Source organism: Oncorhynchus masou, chromosome 25 (genome assembly GCF_036934945.1).
Source record: "Oncorhynchus masou masou isolate Uvic2021 chromosome 25, UVic_Omas_1.1, whole genome shotgun sequence".
Lineage (NCBI taxonomy): Eukaryota > Metazoa > Chordata > Actinopteri > Salmoniformes > Salmonidae > Oncorhynchus > Oncorhynchus masou.
In genome coordinates, this window is record NC_088236.1 from 17498583 (window position 1) to 17524262 (window position 25680).

The following is a 25680-nucleotide window of genomic DNA, read 5'->3' on the forward strand; positions in this document are numbered from 1 at the left end:
ATTTCTCAATTTTCCCTGAAGTTCTGCCTAAGTATGTAAAATGCTATTACAATACATTGCAGTGAGACGAGACGATTCCATACCTTTTAAATTATATTAATCCACAGTGCACATTTGTGATCGGAAAAGAGAAAGAGCTTCATCTAGTGGATACATTTAATCATTACACTCAATATATCCATGCCAGTGCAGTAGGCCTACAAGGCTAATCAATCTGTAATAAGAGCACAGGTGGTGGCGAAGGGTTGAATTGCATTCATGTCACATAAGTCATAAACAGTTCATTCATTCACAATGCATTGATAAATGCATTGATAAAATAGTGTTATTAAATGAACCCCCCCATACATATGCCCCTGGACTCATGTGAGGAGGGACTGTGAGCCCAGTCACTGTGGAGAGCAGAGGAGATTCTCTGCCAAAGAACATCAGTCCTCCCACAGTGCACACATACACAAGCAGAGGGAAGAGGAAATGTCTGTACTTTCTGGAAGGCCAACACCAGGTGGTAAGTGTAGACAACATCACCTCTGCCACACTGACTCTCAACACAGGGCCCCACAAGGATGTGTGTTTAATCCCCTCTTGTACTCCTTGATCACCATTGTTGGGGGTAATGCCTTACAAAGTAAAACGTTAGATTACTCATATAACTTTTTTTGTGGTTAAGAGGAACTTAACACATTAGTTTTTCACTTTAAGTAATCAGTTATTTAGTTACTTTTTCAAATAAGCAAGTATTTGGAACAATTAAAAAAAAACTCCCTCTATGTTTGTTGAGGGTCTCTTTCTGTTTCCCAGAGGAACTGGCTCTTGGACAACTCCCTAATTTATTGCTACTTTGGAGGAAAGCAGTGAAATAAATAACCAAGGTGTGATTGAAGGTGTGCAGTTTTATTTAGACTCTGAGTCATGAATGTTGTAATGTGTTAAATGTTCTAATGAATGTTGTAATACGTTTTCTTTTGAAAAGCCTCCTGTACAGCCGCCAAAACTCATTTGACAGGTGTGCAGCAGGTATGTGAGGGGTTGTAATGTCCCTTTTCATAGTCGGGCATTTCAGAAAATAAATCCATGTTTCAAATAAATGCGGGGTCTAAATGAATTGTTTTAGAGTGAACTTCAGTGAGTACCGTAAAGATTGAGCAAAATAAGGTAAAGGTGAGCAATATCATTGACATGGATGAGACGGCAGTGTGGTGTTACTTGTTCGGCTCAACTGGATACATTCTCTCACTCACCCAACTACTGAGAGAATGGTGCTGTCACAGCCATGGATTGTAACCATCTGATTCCAAGGGTTGCAAGTTTTAATGCAGCGATAGAATGTTGTTTTTAGATTTTTGTTTTAAGCCTATCCCAAACCCTAACCCTAACTTTAACCATTCAGAGTTAATGCCTAAACTTAAGATTTCAGAGTTAATGCCTAAACTTAAAATTAAACACTTCTAAACACATTCTGCAGTTTCCAAATCACCTACACTTGCCGAACAACTCATTAAAATGATCCCCTGAGCTCTATTTCAAAATATTACTTTTGGGCAGAATTACTGTGATTCCTTGCACTCCCCACCGACACTTGCAACACTCAAAGCACAGTAATATATTTAAACTTTAAGTATGCCATTTTGTTCTTTTGAAATTAATTTTCAGAGTTTCATAATGTTCTTTAATACCTGCCCTTAATGATTTAATAATGAATTATATTTGTGATGTTGTTTACTTAATGGATTATAGTACACTTGAATTGTGGTGTTTTCCATATAGCCTACAGTTAGCCTATATAAACTAAATAAAATATTATTGTGTTCTTTAAATTGCCTACATTTTCTTTCATATTCTAATGTTGCCTTAGACCTTCATAAACACAACCAAATTATTATTTTTGCGATAGACATAGGTCTATATGAAATGTATTTACCTGTACATAGCCCATCTATAAATAGCCCAAACAACAACCTCTTCCCATACTGTATTTATTTATTTATTTATTTTGCTCCTTTGCACCCCAGTATTTCTACTTTGCACATTCATCTACTGTCAAAACTACCATTCCAGTGTTTTAATTGCTATATTGTATTTACTTCGCCACCATGGCCTATTTATTGCCTTTACCTCCCTTATCTCACCTCATTTGCTCACATTGTATATATACTTATTTTTCTACTGTATTATTGACTGTATGTTTGTTTTACTCCATGTGTAACTCTGTGTTGTTATATGTGTCGAACTGCTTTGCTTTATCTTGGCCAGGGTTGCAGTTGTAAATGAGAACTTGTTCTCAACTTACCTACCTGGTTAAGTAAAGGTGAAATAAAATTGTAAAAATTATAAAAAAAATTAGGAGACTTAGAATGCTGACATCAAGAAGCTGTATCAATGGCTTAGGTAGCCTATGATCTTCCAGATCTGCCAGTCAGCCTGACTCTTCCAGATCTGCCAGTCAGCCAGTCTCTTCCGGATCTGCCAGTCAGCCAGACACTTCCGGATCTGCCAGTCAACCAGACTCTTCCAGATCTGCCAGTCAACCAGACTCTTTCAGATCTGCCAGTAAACCAGACTCTTCCAGATCTGCCAGTCAACCAGACTCTTCCAGATCTGCCAGTCAACCAGACTCTTCCAGATCTGCCAGCCAGCCGGGATCTGCTGGGTTCAACTGCCTGACTGAGCTTCCTCTCGGTACTGGGCTTCCTCTCAGTGCTGGGCTTCCTCTCAGCCCCGAGCTTCCCATCAGTGCTGAGCTGCCCCTGTCCCGAGCTGCCCCTCTGTCCCGAGCTGCCCCTCAGTCCCGAGCTGCCCCTCAGTCCCGAGCTGCCCCTCAGTCCAGAGCTGCCCCTCTGTCCCGAGCTGCCCCTCTGTCCCGAGCTGCCCCTCTGTCCCGTGTTATTTAGTAGGGTTGCCGTGGCTAGGAGGTCACAGAAGTGGACAAGGTGGGGGAGGACTACGGTGAAGTGGGGGCCACGTCCAGCACCGGAGACGCAACCGCGGACAGATGCCCACCCAGACCCTCCCCGATAGGTTCAGGTTTTGCGGCCGGAGTCCGCACCTTGGGGGGGTACTGTCACACCCTGACCATAGTTTATTTGTATGTTTCTATGTTTTGGTTGGTCAGGGTGTGATCTGAGTGGGTATTCTATGTTGGATGTCTTGTTTGTCTATTTCTATGTCTGGCCTGATATGGTTCTCAATCAGAGGCAGGTGTTAGTCATTGTCTCTGATTGGGAACCATATTTAGGTAGCCTGGGTTTCACTGTGTGTTTGTGGGTGATTGTTCCTGTCTTTGTGTTTGTGGCACCAGATAGGACTATTTTGGTTTTTGGACGTTTCTTGTTTTGTAGTGTTTGTGTTGTTTTATTAAAACATGAATCTCAATAGCCACGCCGCATGTTGGTCTGACTCTCCTTCACACCAAGAAAGCCGTTACACAAATAATGTTTTACCATAAAAAGTTACTTTTAAAGGAAGTAACGTTGTAATATAACAAGTTACTTTTAACTTCTCAGCACTCTGTGTGTAACATCTGCTTCCAACTCCCACTCTCCAACACGTAGATCCCCTAAATGCAGCTCACTTACCAGTCCAATTAACAAACTCTTGAAAAACGGACTATACTGAAATAATTATATTTGACTCAATGCTTTTGATAAATGCAGCGAGGAGAAGATGTTTAAAAAATGCCTAGTTTCTGCATCACTATCACTAGCTTTCACAGAAATTTGGCTAGGTAGCTAACTTCATTCTTACATATACTAGGTCTACTACAAAAGTTTTAAAGCATTGTATTAGGTGTAAATACAGGCAAGAGTGTTTCCTTCCATCATAGTTTTTTGCGCCAGTCTCTGTGCTATTCCACATTTTGTATGGAGGTAGTTTTGTGCCAACATAAACAAGGGGTTAAATGTGTCCCAAAAAAAACACAATTTCTTGAGCTTTTAGATACAGGACAGACACCTGAACCTTGTGATGTATTATTTGACTGCCTATTTTGCCATTTATGAATGTGTTATTCCATGCGTTTCTACTGGCAATAGTAATAAAGGCCAAGTTCAATATATCAAATCTTGGGATTGAGACTTTTAGAGGTTGATTATGATAAAAAATATGCAATGGGACTGCAATGGCACTTATAAATGTAGATCCTTCAAACTCCCACAAACAGGGAACTCGATCCCTATCAAAGGTGTTATTACGTGCTCCACTAAGCCAGTTATTTGTCTTATAACTTGTCCTTGTGGTAAAAATGATGTGGGTAAAACAAAGCGTGAATAAAAGTAGGTATCTCAGAGCATCGTAGCACCATTTGGTGTAAAAACTTGACTTACCCAGTTGCGGCCCACTTTTTGGAGGCAGGCCACTCGATTTTGTCTCTGCGTTATATTAGCATGGAACATGTCACCCTCCCTAGGAGAGGGGGTGACCTTGATAATGTATTGTTAAAACGAGAGGCTGCCTGGAACTTTAACTTAAAGACCCTTGCTCCCTTCGGTCTCAAAGTAGACTTTGATCTGAAGCCGTTCTTGTGATTATTGTGACTTTGCCATTGTAATTGTTTGTAAGCTTGTGTAGTTGAAAATTAATCTATGATCGTATGCTATCCATTTGTTGTTTGTATGCTGTGCTTTGTATGCCATTTTAATATTTGAGAATTAACCAATGATATTAGGCCACTCTTGGCCCTGATTACAGACACCTGTGTCTTTTGACACTATATAAACGAGTCATCCCACAGTGTTTGTGATTATACCCTGATGAAGACAGTTTGGCTGTCGAAATGTTGGTAATTACATTATTGCATTTGAGCTCCTAGAGTGTGCGGCTCTCTTTAATTTTCTAGTTTTCTGCTCCGCTAGCCAGCACCTCACCTAAATAGGTGTGCGTTTATTTTCATTCTAGATCATTCAAAAATAACCTTACAAATTATACACTTAATGTCAGCTGTTAAACCACAGATTTCCACTAAATATTTTACTTTTATTTAACTAGGCAAGTCAGTTAAGAACAAATTCTTCTTTTCAATGACGGCCTATGAACAGTGGGATAACTGACTTGTTCAGGGGCAAATCATCTGATTTTTACTTTGTGAGCTCAGGGATTTGATCTTCCTACCTTTTGGTTACTAGTCCAATGCTCTAACCATTAGGCCTCACTGCCTCTATTGTATCTGTATATCATTCTGAAAGTAGAATTTTGGCGGTTTCCAAAACCACATTGCATTTGAGTGAGTCAGAACAGATATGGTCAATTGTTGAAATGAGTATCTTATGGCTGTATGGCCTTGGGTTCTCAAGACCTCAGGCTAGGTTTAAATTATAAAGAACATCTCAATGTGACTTGGATTTAAAAGGAATAGCGTCGAGACCAGTGCATAACATATGGTGGAATGAAACTCTGCCAGCCATGTTTCACCAATCCAATGCTTTTACTTTAGTAGTACAAGAATAATCAAGTTCGATACCTAGACATTTTCTTCTACGTTAGCTTGTAATAACTAGTGATAAGGATGCACAAGCTAGACCTTTTTTGAAACATCACCATCTCCAGCCCCCCCCCCCAAAAAAAATAAAAAAATGTATTTTAGTTAGTTTTGGAGGCAAAGATAATTGTTTCAATATTGTTTTTCAAATGGGTTTGTCAATTATTTTAATACAGTTTACTAAATAGTTTTTCGGTGATTATTTTTGTTTACTATATTAACCTTGGTAGTAGTAATGCGAAAACGTTTTATCTGGATTTTTATTTAAAACCTATGGTCACTATCCCAGTTACAACCTATTTCAGTTCCTGTTTATGGTTCTAAATGACCTACAGGATATCCGCTCAAAGGTTTGTGTGGTATTATTATTATTATATAAGGACAGCTGTGATAGTGAAGGAGAGTAAAGTCCATATAACAGATTTTTCATGGTCCATTGTAGTGACTTACCAAACATTGTGCTGGCTTAAATACTGAGCCTAATGTTACAGTAAATATGAGAACTACATGATGAAGAGCACTTAGTCACTCATTTCATGTTTCAGATGTAGATGTTAAACAACTGGTAATTGTTTAGCTGATAGAGACAAATGCCTAAACCATGCACACTCTCACACTTTATTAAAATACACGTGTGGCCTCTTAACACTTGTAAGATTAATGATAGCTATTCCTATACATACAGTACGTAAAATATATTATTATTAGTATGGAATACAAAGGCAATCTACAGAGGAGTGCACAGGTTCCAATCCAGTGAGGTTGCCTATAAACTGAAGGAGGCCAGTAAATGGGTGTGTAGGTGAAATAGATGAATTAATCAATGAACTACAACTAGGTTACCTTGAACTACAAATCCTAACAGCCAATCTCTCAAGTGACCCCCATGGAAACCTGGCATCATTGGCAGCTCATTGGTGGACTCGATGAGGAGGGGTGTGGCCAGCCATGTGAAGGAGCCTGAGGAGGGCGTCATCGCTGCCCTCTGATTGGCTGATTTGATTGTCGCCTTCCTCCTCTGCCAGACAGGATTGGTCCGCACTGCAGCCCTCTGAGATACAGAAAGCAAAGCATTTTATCCACCACTATATTAGAACCAGTGGAATAACCATAGAAATCATCCCAGAAACATGACATTGAAGTTTCCTTACCTGAGTCACAACAGATGCCTGGTGCAGCGCAGCGTCCTTCTTCAGATCCACAGGGTCTCCCTCCTGCCTGACAGGGGGTGGGCAGGTAGTTCTCCTCCATGCAGCGTGCCGTCTCTGGGGAGCCCATCCAGCAGCCCAGCCCTTCCCCACAGCAGATACTGGGGCCGAAACAGCGGCCCTGCTCCCCTGGCCCACACAACATGCACTGCAGGAGGAAAGAAGGGACAGTCGGGTAGTAAGTTGTAAGTTGTACAATCATTCAAAAACATTGATTCTTATTAACATTCTTACTCCCTTATTTCACAGGGAAGGTAACGGTTCATTGTCAAATCTCAGAATTCAGATTCTTCAGAATTCAGTGCTTCTACAGAGCTTCACTTTCAGTTCCTACCCCTCTTGATGCATAAAACAAATGCCTGCTGTTTACAATACACATACGATTTAAGTAGTGTAGATCTAGATTCTAGACAGATACAGTTGCCACTCACCTTGCGTTGTGGAGAGTCCATGACGGACCTCTTGCCCCCGATGGGACAGTTGGAGATGTAGCAGGCTGAACAGAAAGTCATGAGGAAGAATAAACACAAGAACACAGCGGCTCCAGTCATCTCTACTGAGAGAAGAGGAATAGAGTACAAGTCGAATGTGTTTCTTTGTTTCGGAGTGACTCCCGGGTGAATGTTGTAGTTATGTATCTTCAGTAGCACCCAGACCTCTTATATACCCTCTCCCCTCTCTCCCGGGGAGTGACACGGACCCCTGACATCCACTTAGGGTTAATTCATGAGCCTGTCTTACTCACCCTCCCTCCTGATAGCGCTGGCCCCTGGCTTGGGCTTGGCAGATGCCTGGCCAGTAGTACAGTCATACAGTGAGTGGCCTGGTGCGGCTTCAGCCATAGAGACAATCATTAGTGGAGGGCCTGTGTCCGTGACTATGCATGTAAAAGAGGAGAGGTGTCAGAAGAATGAGACAGACGGGAAGTGTTTGGTGTGTAGATTGGGTTGGGGGGGATGTGTTGAACCTGGACCTATTATTAGAGAGATGACGAAATGAGATGGTGATTGGGAGGCAATTACTGTAGAGCAGTGTATTTCAGTGTTAGCTAACTATCTGACAGACTAGTTGGCTACATCCTGTAGATGGTTCCAGTTCAAGGATTGAGAAAACAGCACCATGTAGTAATGGGATAAGAAGACATATTTGTACCTACTGAGATTATACACCATTTCATCGACTAGATTCAGTTGCGGATTAATTTTTGCTTGAGCAGAGGGTCGGTGGCCGGAACACAATTACAAATAATTTGTAGACTGAAAATTGACCGCAAGAAGCCCAAACAGATAAAGTGTTTGACTAAAATGTAATCATTTCAAACATTGCTTATATTTGTATATGATCACGTGTCTCTGTATTAAGCGTGGGAATAATAAAAAACGATTTCTTAAATTATAATCACTTGGAGCTGATTTCCCGGTATGTCCAACAATGAAAATTCCACTCCATTTTTATAATTTAAGTGATTATTATTTTTGCTCAGAAGACTTGGGGGGCCAAATAAGACCACCCATGGGCCAAATTCAGCCCAGTTGGTGAACCCTGCACTAGGGGTTATCTTATTAGTGCACTTTATGAGCTTTTTATTGGCTACACACATTGGCACACTAGCACACACACTAGCACACACACAAGCACACACACACATACACACACACACACACACACACGATATACCTGATATGTCACCTTAATAAACTTTCTAATTCCTCATAGCAATTAGTACACATTGTCGAGGTCTTAGGTTAATTGATTAACCGAGTCCGTTAACAGAGACAACGCTAATCGGCTTCCTATTAGAGACTTTCACTCTTCCAATGAGATGAGCTCAATTAGTGCCTTCCGGTTTAGTCATCCTGTACTGATGCAGAAAGGCAGGGGGAATATATACGCAAATTGTGGGGGACGAGTTTACGTCGGATGATTGGTGCATACACGTGTCATAAGATGTATGTGATATCACAGTTTTCAACCTTTAAGATCCAGTACCCACTATGAAGAGTCACTGTGAGTAAAGACAAGTAAATGCTGGGTGTTGCTGCCAGGAACATGTCTATATGCTTGTGTATTGGCCTGACTGAGAGAGTAATGATGGACCAGTTCAAATATGTTGTATATGCACACTTCATCACTTTTAAAGAGTATTTGAAATGGCCCAACTGAGCTCTTCTCCCATGGTGCAGTGGGGTTATCCTTCCCACATGTGGCTGTACTGACTCACTACATGTTACACTGTCATACATGAGCCAACTCTATCCTTCTGTTTATGCTGAATAAAATCTACCCATCACTCAAGAGGCTAAAGCAGACCAGTTGAACAAATGAAAACCTTGAAATACTCTAATATTCCTAGTCATTACGTTGATACCCTAGTATATGTGTAAATCAGACAGAGCTTCACTTTGATTTAGACGTGTGTCTAAATGACTTGGAACACTGTCATGTCATCAAGACACTTAAATGTTATATCATAACCATGAGCATTCACAGAGCATACACCAGCATCACATGACAACATATTCATTACCTTTCTGTGGTGGTCCCTAATTGGTCAATTAAATAATCTATGCATAATTGTCTTTCCAGCATCACATTTTTTCCACACGTCCTGAAGCCAATTTGTAAGTCGCTCTGGATAAGAGCGTCTGCCAAATGACTTAAATGTAAATGTAAATGTAAGCCATTATTGCACTAACTAACGTCACAGATGTTATGTTTATGCAGTGTGAATCTAGCATGTGAGGCGTAATCTGCAGGATGGGAAAAACAGGGTTGTGAAAGTGATTCCCAGAACTGTTGGTGTTGGCAGTTGAAAACTCCTCTCCTGGACTTCCATGCTTGTTTACCAATGCACAACATTCAATCAGCATTGTACTACTATTCAATTGTTTAAAACAAGCCTCATCCAGTCTCTCCCAAAGCTGTGTAAATCCTTATTTTGTAGAGAAAATGAGATGTCTATCTAGTGTTTCCTTATTTTTCAGCAGGAAGGCTTGTTGACTTCCTCTCCCTCCCTTCCTTCCTTCTCTCCGAAGGTACTCATCTGAAAAATGAGAACAAAGCAATTGTTCCTGTTCTCTTTCTTAAGTAACATCAAATGCTGTCCGTGGATGGGTGGCTCATTGTCAGGACAGCAGCAGGCCAGAGAGATTGTTACAGGAGCTGGAATACAGCCGAACACGGCTGCTGCACTACCGCTGGACAGAGAGGTGAGTCTCTCAGGTCCAGCTGAGAACTAACAGGGCATGGCATGACATGAGGGTGATGGGGGGGCTTTTGTTTTATTGTCTTAGTTGTGTTGTATTGTTTTCACTGGGGATATACACTGGCAGGGCAGACAGAGAGAGAGAGGAAGAGACAGAGTGGTCTTTCAGTACTGCGCCATTCTGTGTAGAATAGATAGTAAGGGCATGGTTCTGGGGAAACTTTTTGCATTTAAAAAATGTTGAGAAACTGTGTGTATTGCCTAAATAGAGATATTGTAAGTACTTGTGTATCTGACAGTACTGTGTGAGGAGCAGAGTAATGTAGTGAACGTATTTGAGGTGATTCATAAAAATGAATAGAGAAAGTGTTTGAATATGCATTGACATCTGGTTGATAATGAATTGCTTGAGTGTCTGACAGTCAGGTACATGTGACTGGTTACTTGTCATCTGTTTGCATTTGAGGAAACATTTGATTTACCTAGTTTTCATAATATTGTAATATGTTTATATCACATACTTTACATCATGATATTTTTTTCACACTGTGACTGGAATAACACATTGAAGCTTAGAGTATCCCATTATTAAGTGTCGTTTTATTAACAATAATTGAATTGTGACCTAATCTTTATCCTTGATGATGACCATCACCATCCCAATCCCTATCAACATTGGAAGTTCTCAGTGGTTTTGGTCTGTAGGTTGATAGCAGTTCAGAGAAATATCACACTGTATTCACATAACTGGCATCATTAATAATTAACCTTTTACAGCAGTGGGCTAAAAGAAATCGACTTTGAAACCGAAGTATACAGCTGACACACATGGTTATGGGCAACAACAACAAAAGAAGACACCTGTACAGTGTCAGATATACAGTGCATTCGGAAAGTATTCTGACACCTTGACTTTTTCCACATTTAGCCTTATACTAAAATGGATTAAATAGTTTTTTCCCCCTCATCAATTTACACACAATAACCCAAAAAGACAAAGCAAAACCAGGTTTTTAGAAATTGTAAATAAAAAACAAAAATATCACATTTATGTAAGTATTCAACCCTTTACTCAGTACTTTGTTGAAGCACCTTTGGCAGCGATTACAGCCTCGAGTCTTCTTGGGTATGATGCTACAAGTTTAGCACACCTGTATTTGGTGAGCTTCTACCATTCTTCTCTGCAGATCCTCTCAAGCTTTGTCAGGTTGGGTGGGGAGTGTTGCTGCAAAGCTATTTTCAGGTCTCCCCAGAGATGTTTGATCGGCCACTCAAGAACATTCAGGTTTATTCAGGTTTCCTCCAGATGTGATATTTAGGCCAAAGAGTTCATTCTTGATTTCTTCAGACCAGAGAATATTGTTTCTGATGGTCTGAGAGTCTTTAGGTGCCTTTTGGCCTTCTTGAAGGTTCTCCCATCTCCACAGAGGAACTATGTAGCTCTTTCAGAGTGACCATCAGGTTCTTGGTCACCTCCCTGACCAAGGCCATTCTCCCCCAATTGCTCAGGTTGGCCAGGCGGCCAGCTCTAGGAAATGTCTTGGTGGTTACAAACTTCTTCCATTTAAGAATGATGGAGGCCACTGTGTTCTTGGGGACCTTCAATGCTTTGTCAATATGGGATATTGTGTGTAGGTTGATGAGGGGAAAAAATGACTTAATCCATTTTAAAAGAAGTCCGTAACGTAACAAAATGTGGAAAAAGTCAAGAGGTCTGAATACATTCCGAATGCACTGTAGTGTTGAAATCTATTCCATTTTGAGTTTGCATTCCAATATTACACTTTATTTGACATTGAAACACAGTATTTTTTATCATCTTCATTAATAATAAAATTCAATACACCCATGAGGCCAAAGAGAGCGCTTTTGGTCATTGACTGCAGGAAAGGGCTACTAACAGTATTGTCTCGTCCTCATTTAGCAGAACTGCAGAAGTTGAACACTTTATTGTTTGATTGTCTGATTCCCTCTGTCACAGCCAATCTCCTGTGTCCCTCCCACTAACTGTCTTCAGCTCATAACTACAAAAATGCCAACATTAATCCAGTCATTCACACTCTATAGTGGATGTAGTTGGTTGGCTCTTCTTAAGCAGAGTATGCAGATCTGGTGGTCAATTTGTTTGGAACTTGTGCATCTCTAGAGCTAAGTAAGAAATCTAACACAGCGCTGTAGTGGAGGACAAAAGGAGAAGTGCCCTTCCACCAATCCATGCAAAAAGATGAACAAAGCAGAGAGAGGAGGAGAAGTGAACGATAGTTCCTGTTTCAGAGGAATGGATGGTAGAGGAAGAAGGGATGGTAGTACAGAAGCGAGAAGTGACAGGTTATAACAATGTAACAGAGGACAGCGATTAGTGTTGTCATGGCTACCTGTGCAGTAGGTAGGTAACGCCAGAAGGACTGGTTCTCTTCCTCGGGTGTTGGAGAAGCATGCTTATGTTAATCATATTGTAATGGTTGACATACATAACTGATATCTTCTGTATATTTCACCATGCAGGTAAATGATGGACACAGACATTCTAGGTTTCAGACCAGACAGGAGGAGTCCTCATAGGGAAGACCTGAGACCTGTCTCTCACCACAGTCTTTATCTGAGCCCACCCCCACTCTACCTGAACCCAACCAAACTCTCCCCCTTCCCGACCAGAGAGGCCTACAGCCCCCTGACTCACCATCGGCCACGGGGCTCTGAGGGCATGCATTACACCCAGAGGGAAGGTTCCCAAAAACGCAAAAGAAGGCCACAAAAAATGGAGGGTTCCGAATCCCCTACAGGAGACATGGAGGAGGTGGAGCGTCGAGGCAACACCAAAACTGTTGATCTCAACCACCTTCCGTTCTCCTTCCCTCCTCGCCCATGTCTCCCTCCCTCTCCCATGCCCATTCAAGGTATGATCGACCTGAGCCGGCTCCAGCTGCACCACAGGGCTATGTCCAGATATGAGACAACTATGGGCCTCCCATTGCAGGTGAAACAGGAACCACTCAGCCCCTCACCTTTGTGGCCTCCCTCTCCTATCCTCCATCACCACCCTCCTCCCCTATTCTTCCCCCCTCTCCTCCCCTTCCCCTTCTTCATGCCTGGGCCCATCATGCACCTCTCTCCTGGAGCCTTTTACCCCGGAGAGGCACCACGACCTAGTCGGCACAGCCCAGGCAGAGGGCCCCGAGGTGGGATGACCAGCGCTGAGAAGCTGGGTCTCAACATCCACATCGACGACAGCTATCACGTAGATGTAGGAGGAAACCAGAAGCGTTGGAAGTGCCGTACTTGTGAGAAGTCATACACATCCAAGTATAACCTGGTCACACACATCCTGGGCCACAGTGGGATCAAGCCTCACAGCTGCCATCTGTGTGGGAATCGGTTCAAGCAGCTGAGCCACCTGCACACTCACATGCTCACCCACCAGGGCACACGGCCACACAAGTGCCAGGTGTGCCACAAGGCCTTCACCCAGACCAGCCACCTGAAGAGGCACATGATGCAGCATAGTGACGTGAAGCCGTACAGGTCAGTAATGGCACCATCTTAGTCTAGATTAGAGTTACTGGAGTTAATAGACTAGAGTTACTCTTTATTTAGTCTAGCTGAGAATTAAGACAATTAGTTCAACAAGGACCTTACATTACATGCCTAGTCTGTGACTCAAACGCAGACCAAGGATAGAACAAACTTAGACCTGTCCATAAATTGTCATCAGTATGGGAGAGTGGGGGGAGAGTTGACCAATTTTTTTCCTTCAATTTTTTCATTCAGCATCACTCCATCAAGGGAAATATAGTATTCTTTCTAACAAAAGTATCTACATAGACTCAGTTTTCTCAGTTTATTAGGTACATCACCCAGTTCACGAAAATGGCTCACTCCTACAAACAATGAGTCACGTGGCCATGGCTTGCTATATAAAGCAGGCAGACAGGCATCGAGGCATTTAGTTACTGTTCAATTGAATGTTAGAAGGGGCAAAAGAGAGACCTAAGAGGATTTGAGGTATGATCATCGGTACCAGGTGTAATGGATCCAGTATCTCAAAAAATGTCCACCCTCATGGGACTTTTCACACACAACAGTGTCTAGGGTTTACCGAGAATGGTGTGACAAACATAAAACATCCAGTTAGCAGCACACCTGTGGGCGAAAACAGCTTGTTGATGAGAGGTCAAAGGAGAATGGCAAGAATCGTGCAAGCTAACAGGCGGCCAGCAAACAGGCAAGTAATGGCGCAGTACAACAGTGGTGTGCAGAACGGCATCTCGGAACGCACAATTGGTCGGCTCTTGTCACGGATGGGCTATTGCAGCAGACGACCACACTGGGTTCAACTCCTATCAGCTAAAAACAAGAAGAAGCGGCTTCAGTGGGCAACGCAATCACCAACACTGGACAATTGAGAAGTGGAAAAACCTTGCTTGGTCTGACGAATCCCCCCCCATGGATTCAGGAGTCCATGTCCCCATCCTGCCTGGTGTCAATGGTACAGGCTGGTGGTGGTGTAATGGTGTGGGGAAATTTTTCATAGCACACATTAGGTCCTATAATATTAATTGAGTTATGTTTCCATGCCCTGAAGAATTCAGGCTGTTCTGGAGGCAAAGGGGGGTCCAACCCGGTGCTAGATAGGGTGTACCTAGTAAACTGTCCACTGAGCGAGGTTCTACCTCGGACCAAAAAGGGTTCTCCTACGGGCACAGCCGAAGAACCATTTTGGAACCCTTTTTTCTACACGTGTAGAGACCACAACTGATGTATAGAGCAATCTTACAATTATTTACTTTGGTTTAGATACAAGCTTCATGAAATCTCTAACACAATAAATATTTTTTTTACCTAACTTGCTTATCACTTTTTCCATGTGGTTTCTTCTTTCACAGACTCCATGACCCCTTCCTAAATATTTGGTCAAATTATTAATTTTGTTTATTGTTTCTACTCCTCTCCTATCCTACCCTCTCTTCTCTAGTTGTGGGGTGTGTGGGAGGGGTTTTGCCTACCCTAGTGAGCTGCGGGCCCATGAGCTGAAGCATGAGAAATGCCAGGAGAACGTGTGTGTGGAGTGTGGTTTGGACTTCCCCACTCTGGCCCAGCTCAAGAGACACCTGACGGCCCACAGAGGTCCCACTCTTTACAGGTAGCTGTATGCCCAGAAACACCCGATGGGCTGCACATTACCTTGTGTCTGTTACCCCTATTTCTGCTTGTAGATATTTTACATTACCACCACTGGAAGATTTGTGGGTTTGACAGTAAAAAAAAACAACAAGCTGGTTATCAGGAAACTTTTACTTTTTGGCTAAATCCAGGCCACATCAGAGTGTGACTTTTCTGTAGAGAGTTATAGTTCTATCTCAATTCCAATTCTCATTCTATTTCAGTAGTTTTCTGTCCAGGTGTATAGCAAGTGTCTGTTTTCTGTCCAGGTGTAGTGAGTGTCTGTTTTCTGTCCAGGTGTAGTGAGTGTCTGTTTTCTGTCCAGGTGTAGTGAGTGTCTGTTTTCTGTCCAGGTGTAGTGAGTGTCTGTTTTCTGTCCAGGTGTAGTGAGTGTCTGTTTTCTGTCCAGGTGTAGTGAGTGTCTGTTTTCTGTCCAGGTGTAGTGAGTGTCTGTTTTCTGTCCAGGTGTAGTGAGTGTCTGTTTTCTGTCCAGGTGTAGTGAGGGCCTGTTTTCTGTCCAGGTGTAGTGAGTGTCTGTTTTCTGTCCAGGTGTAGTGAGTGTCTGTTTTCTGTCCAGGTGTAGTGAGTGTCTGTTTTCTGTCCAGGTGTAGTGAGTGTCTGTTTTCTGTCCAGGTGTAGTGAGTGCCAGAAGAGCTTCCAGTACCCCAGCCAGCTGCAGAACCACATGATGAAGCACAAAGACATCCGGCCATACATCTGCAGCGAGTGTGGCATGGAGTTTATACAGTCCCATCACCTCAAACAGCACACACTCACACATAAGGTAAGACTGGGTGGGGTTTTCATACTGTCCGCGTACTGCTGCCCACTAATGTCAACATGAGTGTTTAGAGGGACGTGTCTTCACAAGGCTAGGTTGTGTTGTGGAGATGAAGTGTCTGTGGGTCAAAGGGCTGTTCAGGCTGTATCTGTTGACAGCATCAGCTGGCTGGTGCCATGACACGTAGCCTGCATCAAGGGCCTTTACATTTGTTGACATGAAATGGTTTTGTTATGGGATATACGTACATGACAGTATGATGACTTTCATACTACAAATTTCACACCATTGTTTCTGCTTCAAACTGTCTTTTAGTACTACATGGTGAAGCCAGGACAAAGAGCAGCTCTCCTCAAAAACCTTGAGCCCAGCAAACAGACAAATGAGACTTTAGAGAGAGATGTGAGTGCATGCTACAGTAACCGTAGCTACAAGTTCAGTCATGTAATATTGTGAGAATCCTATTATTCTGCCTTTTTCAGACGATACAAGGCATCCACTCTCTTTTTGTCATGCTAACATGTCTGTCTTGTCGTTCTTGTCCCTGACGGTCTTGCTTGTCATTGTAAGACAATTTTCCACTCGGATGGTTATTTAGACAAACAACAATTAATCAAAACATTCTCTCTCTCTCTCTCTCTCTCTCTCTCTCTCTCTCTCTCTCTCTCTCTCTCTCTCTCTCTCTCTCTCTCTCTCTCTCTCTCTCTCTCTCAGGGGGTGAAGGAGCACAAGTGTCGTATCTGTGGTCGGGAGTTCACCCTCTTGGCAAACATGAAGCGCCACGTCTTGATCCATACTAACATCAGGTCTTACCAGTGTCACCTCTGCTTCAAGAGCTTTGTCCAGAAACAGACCCTCAAGGCCCACATGATCGTCCACTCTGACATCAAACCCTACAAATGCAAGGTGAGTGTTCTTATGGTACAATATGTTGAGGAGAGCGCTAGAGACAGTTTCATTTATGACATTTCAGTGTGTCAAGAAGCAGTGTGGCTTGGCGGGGCATGTATCGGAGGACACATGGCTCTCGAACGTCGCCTCTCCCGAGTCCGCACGGGAGTGGCAGCGATGGGACAAGACTGTAACTACCAATTGGATATCACAAAATTGGGGGGAAAAATAACAAATAACACAAACAATAGTTTTATTACTATAATATAAAGTCTAGAGAAGCCAATAGACACTCTGAAGCAGCTCAACACTGTTTCTGAGTGTCTGTATGACCTTGTTCACTAATTAAAGAGTTGAGACAATGAGGAGAATGTAGACAGAGAGAAGATTTGGCAGTGAGATCCCTCCTCTTCCATAGGAAGGATATCGCTGCACAAACTGCCTCTCTAACAATGGCCCCCAGCCTCCCCGGAGATCAGGCCCCGCAAATAGATTTCATCTCGCTTTCTCTGCTGCTGGAGGGAACACTTCCTGTTTTCTCACGGTCCTCTTGGACAGTTTACAGTCCCTCTCTCCTCCTGAAGGAAACCCTAATCAAAAAGAATACAGAGGAAGGACAGAGCAGGAGTTGCCCTTCCCATCCCTCCTCTTCTGGCCCTTTCTCCCTCTCTCTCTGTCTGTCTGTCTGTCTGTCTGTCTGTCTGTCTGTCTGTCTGTCTGTCTGTCTGTCTGTCTGTCTGTCTGTCTGATTGTCTGCACACATACGTTCACGATTGCATCCAGCTCCTATTACAGCTCTGAATGAGGATTCGTCATCTAACATATCAGTTGTTTGATAGAGAAGAAAGTTTGATAAGTGGACACAGTACGAGACTTGCCGTTGTTTTTCTGCCCTTGAATGGTGTTTACTATACCAGGAAGTGCTATGATGTGGTTCAAGGAATAATGGAATTCCCAAATTGTAATCAAGGAATGTGTACACAAACTATTTCAATAGTTGGTATTCAATGCAGTTGTTTGAGGAAAAATTGCAATAATTCTTTGCCCAAATGCTGGTTTGAGTTTATCAGCTGATTGTCTGTTGCTTTCAAGCACATGCCCTGCTTTCCTAGGAGCCTGATGAAGTCTTTAAATGCCGAAAATAAATCTGTTCCACATTCTGTTTGTTCTTCAATTCATGTGCCTTATTGGTTCGTCCGTGAGCACATATCTGACTATTTTATTTTTGGTCTTCCTTGTTTTCAGCTGTGTGGGAAGGAGTTCAACAGAATGCATAACTTGATGGGCCATATGCACCTGCACTCTGACAGCAGGCCCTTCAAGTGCCGCTACTGCCCCAGCAAGTTCACTCTGAAGGGGAACCTCACCCGCCATATGAAGGTCAAACACGGGATCATGGACATGGGCCTGAATGCAAGAGGTAAGTACTCCAGGCTATGGATAAATGCATCATATGGTTCCTCCCTTTCTGCAGTGAGACTTTCTAGAACCTTCCTACCCTGAAGCTAAATCAAAATCAGCCAGTCAAATTGAGATAAACAGTTCCTACGGAAAGTACTTTTCTACATTTTGTTAGGTTACAACCTTATTCTAAAATGTATTGAATTGTTTTGCAACACCCCATAATGACAAAGCAAAAACATATATATTTTAAATGTTTGCTAATTTATATAAAATAAAAAAGACGGCAATATATAATTAACATAAGTAATAATTATATAATTATAAGTAACATAATTACAGCATTGAGTCTCCTTGGGTATGACTCTGCAAGCTTGGCACACCTGTATTTGGGGAGTTTCTCCCATTCTTCTCTGCAGATCCTCTCAAGCTCTGTCAGGTTGCATGGGGAGTGTTGCTGCACAGCTATTTCCAGGTCTCTCCAGAGATTTTCAATCAGGTTCAAGTCCGGACTCTGGCTGAGCCACTCATGGACGATCAGAGACTTGTTCCGAAGCCACTCAGGCATTGTCTTGGTTGTGTGCTTAGGGTTGTTTCCCCAGTCTAAGGTCCTGAGCGCTCTGGAGCAGGTTTCATTAAGGATCTCTCTGTACTTTACTTCATTCATCTTTGCCTCGATCCTGACTAGTCTTCCAGTCCCTGCCACTAAAAAATATCCCCACACATGAGCCTTTTACTGAGGAGTAGCTTCCATCTGTACACTCTACCATAAAGGCCTGATTGGTGGAGCGCTGCAGAGATGGTTGTCCTTCTGGAAGGTTCTCCCATCTCCACAGAGGAACTCTGTTGCTCTGTCAGAGTGACTATCGGGTTCTTGGTCACCTCCCTGACCAATGCCCTTCTCCCCCAATTGCTCAGTTTGGCCCAGATGACGAGCTCTAGGAAGAGTCTTGGTGGTTCCAAACATATTCCGTTCAAGAATGATGGAGGCCACTGTGTTCTTGGGGACCTTCAATGCTGCAGACATTTTTTCCTACCCTTCCCCATATCTGTGCCTCGACACAATCCTGTCTCGAAGCTCTACGGACAATTCCTTCGACCTCATGGCTTGGTTTTTGCTCTGCCAACTGCCAACTGTGGGACCTTATATAGACAGGTGTGGGCCTTTCTAAATCATGTCCAATCAATTGAATTTAACACAGGTGGACTTCAATCAAGTTGTAGAGACATCTCAAGGATGATCAATGGAAACAGGATGCACCTGAGCTGAATTTCAAGTCTCATAGCAAAGGGTCTGAATACTTATGTAAATAAGTGACATCTCAATCAACCAGACAGGTCCTACAGGCCCTCGTTTTGTCGCACCTGGACTACTACCTAGTAGCACCAAAGAAGACATAGGCAAATTGCAGTTGGTCCAGAACAGAGCAGCACTTAGATGTACACGGAGGGCGAATGTCTTGACATGCATGTCTATCTCTCCTGGCTCAAAGTTGAGGAGAGATTGATTGGTCTTTGTTGTATTATATATTGTATTTTATGTTGCATTATATATTGGATTGTGTACTGTGTTATATGTTGTATTATGTATTGTATTATATATTTTATTATATATTGTATTATACTATATTGTATTATGTATTTTATTATATATTGAATTATATTTTGTATTATGTATTGTATTATATATTGAGTTATATATTGTGTTATGTATTGTATTTTAAATTGTATTAGGTGTGTCATGTAAAATATGTATTTTATTTCTTGTGTTTTGTTGCCTGTTTGGACCCCAGGAAGAGTAGCCTCTGCCTTGTCAGCAGCTAATTGGGGATCCGAATAAAATACTAAATACGTATCTCTGTTGTGATATGTGTCACTGTTCTCCAGTGTTCAGCAAATTCAGATTGTATCATGTGTCTCTCCTCCAGTGTTCAGGCGGCGGGGGCGGTTCTGCTTGTCGGCCCCTCTGGGTCTTCGTGCCCGCTCCAGACAGGAAGAGCCTTTTGACCTCTCCCAGAAGCCCCGGCCACCGCGGCCCAGCCTGCGCCTCTCCCAGTCGGACGGGGAGAGCGTCCTGGGGAGCTCCTGCCAGGAGGAGGATGAGGAAGACAGCCTGTACAGGAGGAGCCAGTACAGTCCTGAGGTCTACCAACACCACACTGGGGGACAGGGGTACAGGTCTGAGACAGATAGACAGGTGTATGGACAGGACATGGAGACAGTTGGACAGGGGTACAGGTCTGAGACAGATAGACAGGTGTATGGACAGGACATGGAGACAGCTGGACAGGGGTACAGGTCTGAGACAGATAGACAGGTGTATGGACAGGACATGGAGACAGTTGGACAGGTGTACAGGTCTGAGACAGATAGACAGGTGTATGGACAGGACATGGAAACACGTGGACAGGTGTACCCGCCGAGGGCAGGTGAAGAGGTTTATCAGCATGTGTCAGAGCCAGGTGATGCAGAGGAAAAGGTGTACCAGTGTGTGACAGGTAGACAGGTGTATGACTCCGACTCCGAGCTGGGGGGCCAGCTGTATGAACAAGAGGCAGGTGGACACCACATAGGTGCCAATGTGCGTTACCCTGGGTCAGGTAATACAGGTAAACATGTGTACCACTCAGATTCAGAGTTAGATGACCAGTTGTATAAGCCTGACCCTGACCAGCTAGAGATAGTTGACCAGGTTTACCATTCTGACGCAGGTGAAGAGATGATGGACACACCTGAACCATGTGAAAGAGACTACCACTCAGACCCAGGTGTTTATTATCAGAAACCATAGGGCCTGACGAGGAGAAAGAATAGGATTTGGTGAGAGCGGGTGCTGGGTAAAGGAAGAACAGAAGAAGAAGCATAGACATTCTAAGCAGGAGGAATAGGAGTAGGGAATAGGCTACTGTGCTGGGTAAAGGAAGAACAGAAGAAGAAGCATAGACATTCTAAGCAGGAGGAATAGGAGTAGGGAATAGGCTACTGTGCTGGGTAAAGGAAGAACAGAAGAAGAAGCATAGACATTCTAAGCAGGAGGAATAGGAGTAGGGAATAGGGTACTGTGCTGGGTAAAGGAAGAACAGAAGAAGAAGCATAGACATTCTGAGCAGGAGGAATAGGAGTAGGGAATAGGCTACTGTGCTGGGTAAAGGAAGAACAGAAGAAGAAGCATAGACATTCTGAGCAGGAGGAATAGGAGTAGGGAATAGGGTACTGTGCTGGGTAAAGGAAGAACAGAAGAAGAAGCATAGACATTCTAAGCAGGAGGAATAGGAGTAGGGAATAGGCTACTGTGCTGGGTAAAGGAAGAACAGAAGAAGAAGCATAGACATTCTAAGCAGGAGGAATAGGAGTAGGGAATAGGCTACTGTGCTGGGTAAAGGAAGAACAGAAGAAGAAGCATAGACATTCTGAGCAGGAGGAATAGGAGTAGGGAATAGGGTACTGTGCTGAAGAGAAGAGGGTCAAGAACCATTCCAAAGGGGGTGGGGAGACATTCTTAGCAGGAGGAATAGGAGTAGGGAATAGGCTACTGTGCTGAAGAGAAGAGGGTCAAGAACCATTCCAAAAGGGGTGGGGAGATATTTAAGTATTACCTTGAACAAGCTGTGAAGCCTGTTGTATTTCAGTCTGATAGGACTGACAATACTTGTGCATGTGAAAATATGTATCTTTAAGAAAATGTTACATTTGCATGAAATTGTGATGTAAATAAAATGAACATTTTAACTAGTACTTTTATAAAGCCAATCTGTAATTAATGAGCATGGGATTTCAATGTGATAACAATCATTTATCTTTTGTATTGGTAGTTTTAAATGATTTTCTACTGAAAGTTTCAATTAGTCTGTAAATTGTGTTATTTTGTTTTGAGTCAACAAAAGTTATTTCATCTAATGAGGGAAGCCATGATTTTGTGATTTCTTGTAAACGCTTGAGTGACTGACTTTGAAATAAATGAGTGTCTGTAATCTGTATTTATAAAAATATGAACTGAGATTTTAAAACACAAGGTTGTGTTTAATATTTTCACGTGTAGAGGATAGTGAGAAGGCACACCACAGGGTATGAAGGCTATAGTAAATAGTCATATACACCAGATAGATGCAGTAAAATGTGTTGTTTTAAAGGGTCAGCCATAGTAGTACAGCATCACGGGGCCACATAGGGTATCTGCCCCATATAGAGTTGAGTAGTAGCCTATCTGTAGTCCCTTCCTGTCTTATAAACTCCACAGCATATTTCAATATGACTCTGTCAAAGCCTTGTGCATATGGCGAAATGTCCTGCTGATAATTCAATTCAAATCAAATCAAATTGTATTAGTCAAATGTGCCGAATACAACAGGTGAAATGCTTACGAGCCCCTAACCAACAAACCAACAAAGCAGTTAAACAAATATGGATAAGAATAAGAGATAAAAGTAAAGTAATTAAAGAGCAACAGAAAAAGAACAATAGTGAGAATATATACAGGGGTGTACCGGTACAGAGTCAATGTGCACCGGTTAGTTGAGGTAATATGTACATGAAGGTAGAGTTATTAAAGTGACTATGCATAAATGATAACAGAGAGTAGCAGCAGTGTAAAAGGGGGGGTGGGCAATGAAAATAGTCTGGGTAGTCATTTGATTAGTTGTTCAGGCATCTTATGGCTTGCGGTAGAAGCTGTTTAGAAGCCTCTTGGACATAGCCTTGGCAATCCGGTACCGCTTGCTATGAGGTAGCAGAGAGAACAGTCTATGACTAGGGTGGCTGGAGTTTGACCATTTTTAGGGCCTTCCTCTGACACCGACTGGTCTAAAGGTCCTGGATGGCAGGAAGCTTGGTCCCAGTAATGTACTGGGCCGTTCCTCTGTAGTGCCTTGTGGTCGGAGGCCGAGCAGTTGCCATACCAGGTAGTGATGGAATTGCCAGTAATCTACTGTATGTATCCATATTTGCATTCTATAGCAACTACGGTATGGCTGACGATAAGAGAGAAAAATGACAACACTGGAATAATGAGTAGTGAATTTCCATTTCTTGCCTGTCATGTGAAACAGCTTAAAAATATATACAGTACTAGTCAAATCAATCCCAGAATAAAAGCAAAGGACCTTGTGAAGATGTTGGAGGAAACAGGGACATGTATCTATATCCACAGTAAAACGAGTCCTATATCGGCATAACCTGAAAGACCGCTCAGCAAGGAAGAAGCCACTGCTCCAAAACCGCCATTAAAAAAACAGACTACGGTTTGCAATAAATATCGTACTTTTTTGAGAAATGTTCTCTGGTCTGATGAAACAAAAATAGAACTGTTTGGCCAAAATGACCATATGTTTGGAGGAAAAAGGGGGAGGCTTGCAAGTCGAAGAACACCATCCCAACCGTGAAGCACAGGGGTGGCAGCATCATGTTGTGGGGGTGCTTTGTTGCAGGAGGAACTGGAGGAACTGGTGCACTTCACAAAACAGATGGCATCATCAGGAATTAAAATTATGTGGATATATTGAAGCAACATCTCAACATGTCAGGAAGTTAAAGCTTCGTCGCAAATTAGACTTCCAAATGGACAATGACTCCGAACATACTTCCAAAGTAAAATGGCTTAATAATCCACTCCAAAATTATTTTGTCATTGTTTTCATTAGTCCACTGTTAAGGTATTGGAGTTGTAAGGAATTTCCTCCTCTTCTTCCGAAGAGAAGAGGCGAAAAGGATCAGAGGACCAATATGCGGCGTGGTAAGTGTCCATGGTTCTTTTTAATACGTAATGTACACATGAACAACTGACTACATAAAACAAGAAATGTGAAAACCCTAACAGTCCTATCTGGTGCAAACACAGAGACAGGAACAATCACCCACAAACACACAGTGAAACCCAGGCTACCTAAGTATGATTCTCAATCAGAGACAACTAATGACACCTGCCTCTGATTGAGAACCATACTAGCCCGAACCATAGAAATACCCAAAATATAGAACAAACAAACATAGACTGCCCACCCAACTCACGCCCTGACCATACTAAATAAAGACAAAACAAAGGAAATAAAGGTCAGAACGTGACAGGAGTGGCCATCACAAAGCCCTGGACTCAATGGTATAGGAAATGTTTGGGCAGAACTGAAAAAGTGTGTGCGAGCAAGGAGGTCTACAAACCTGACTAAGTTACACCAGCTTTGTCAGGAGGAATGGGCCAAAATTCACCCAACTTATTGTGGAAAGCTTGTGGAAGGTTAACCAAAACATTTGACCCAAGTTAAGCAATTTAAAGGCAATGCTACCAAATACTAATTGAATGTATGTAAACTTCTGACCCACTGGGAATGTGATGAAAGAAATACAAGTTGAAATAAATCATTCTCTCTACTATTATTCTAACATTTCAAATTCTTAAAATAAAGTGGTGATCCTAACTGACCTAAGACAGTGTCAGGAATTGTGAAAAACTGAGTTTAAATGTATTTGGCTAAGATGTGGCTAAGGTGTATGTAAACTTCTGACTTCAACTGTATATATACAGTGCCTTGCAAAAGTATTCGGCCCCCTTGAACTTTGCGACCTTTTGCCACATTTCAGGCTTCAAACATAAAGATATAAAACTGTATTTTTTTGTGAAGAATCAACAAAAAGTGGGACACAATCATGAAGTGGAACGACATTTATTGGATATTTCAAACTTTTTTAACAAATCAAAAACTGAAAAATTGGGCGTGCAAAATTATTCAGCCCCCTTAAGTTAATACTTTGTAGCGCCACCTTTTGCTGCGATTACAGCTGTAACATTGAGAGACTGAAATTTTTTCCCATTCCTCCTTGCAAAACAGCTCGAGCTCAGTGAGGTTGGATGGAGAGCATTTGTGAACAGCAGTTTTCAGTTCTTTCCACAGATTCTCGATTGGATTCAGGTCTGGACTTTGACTTGGCCATTCTAACACCTGGATATGTTTATTTTTGAACCATTCCATTGTAGATTTTGCTTTATGTTTTGGATCATTGTTTTGTTGGAAGACAAATCTCCTTCCCAGTCTCAGGTCTTTTGCAGACTCCATCAGGTTCTCTTCCAGAATGGTCCTGTATTTGGCTCCATCCATCTTCCCATCAATTTTAACCATCTTCCCTGTCCCTGCTGAAGAAAAGCAGGCCCAAACCATGATGCTGCCACCACCATGTTTGACATGGGCTGGGGATGGTTTTGCATTGTTCAGGGTTTCATCTGGGCACCTTCTTCCACATGTTTGTGTGTCTCCCAGGTTTGTGGCAAACTTTAAACAACACTTTTTATGGAATCTTTTGCATTCTTGCCAAAAAGTTAAATTTTTTACGACTGATTGTTGTCCTATGGACAGAGTCTCCCACCTCAGCTGTAGATCTCTGCAGTTCATCCAGAGTGATCATGGGCCTCTTGGCTGCATCTCTGATCAGTCTTCTCCTTGTATGAGCTGAAAGTTTAGAGGGACGGCCAGGTCTTGGTAGATTTGCAGTGGTCTGATACTCCTTCCATTTCAATATTATCACTTGCACAGTGCTCCTTGGGATGTTTAAAGCTTGGGAAATCTTTTTGTATCCA

At 42.5% G+C, this 25680-nt stretch overlaps 2 protein-coding genes across 2 annotated transcripts; one reads left to right on the forward strand and one right to left on the reverse strand.

The window, feature by feature from the left end:
- Positions 1 to 6089: 6089 nt before the first annotated feature.
- LOC135513511 (isotocin-neurophysin IT 2-like) lies at positions 6090 to 7298 on the reverse strand. Its single transcript, XM_064936388.1, has 3 exons — positions 7113 to 7298; positions 6625 to 6829; positions 6090 to 6524 (listed from the first exon to the last, which is right to left on the reverse strand). The coding sequence occupies exons 1-3, from the start codon at positions 7230 to 7232 to the stop codon at positions 6385 to 6387; spliced, it is 465 nt and encodes a 154-aa protein (XP_064792460.1). The 5' UTR covers positions 7233 to 7298; the 3' UTR covers positions 6090 to 6384.
- Positions 7299 to 9747: 2449 nt separating this feature from the next.
- LOC135513835 (zinc finger protein 366-like) lies at positions 9748 to 22112 on the forward strand. The gene is given in 9 exon segments (XM_064936791.1): positions 9748 to 9890; positions 12392 to 13408; positions 14859 to 15026; positions 15680 to 15830; positions 16143 to 16229; positions 16542 to 16733; positions 17964 to 18138; positions 20048 to 20892; positions 20895 to 22112. Coding segments are annotated over 8 exon segments (2670 nt in total). The 5' UTR covers positions 9748 to 9890; positions 12392 to 12395; the 3' UTR covers positions 20934 to 22112.
- The last annotated feature ends 3568 nt before the right edge of the window (positions 22113 to 25680 follow it).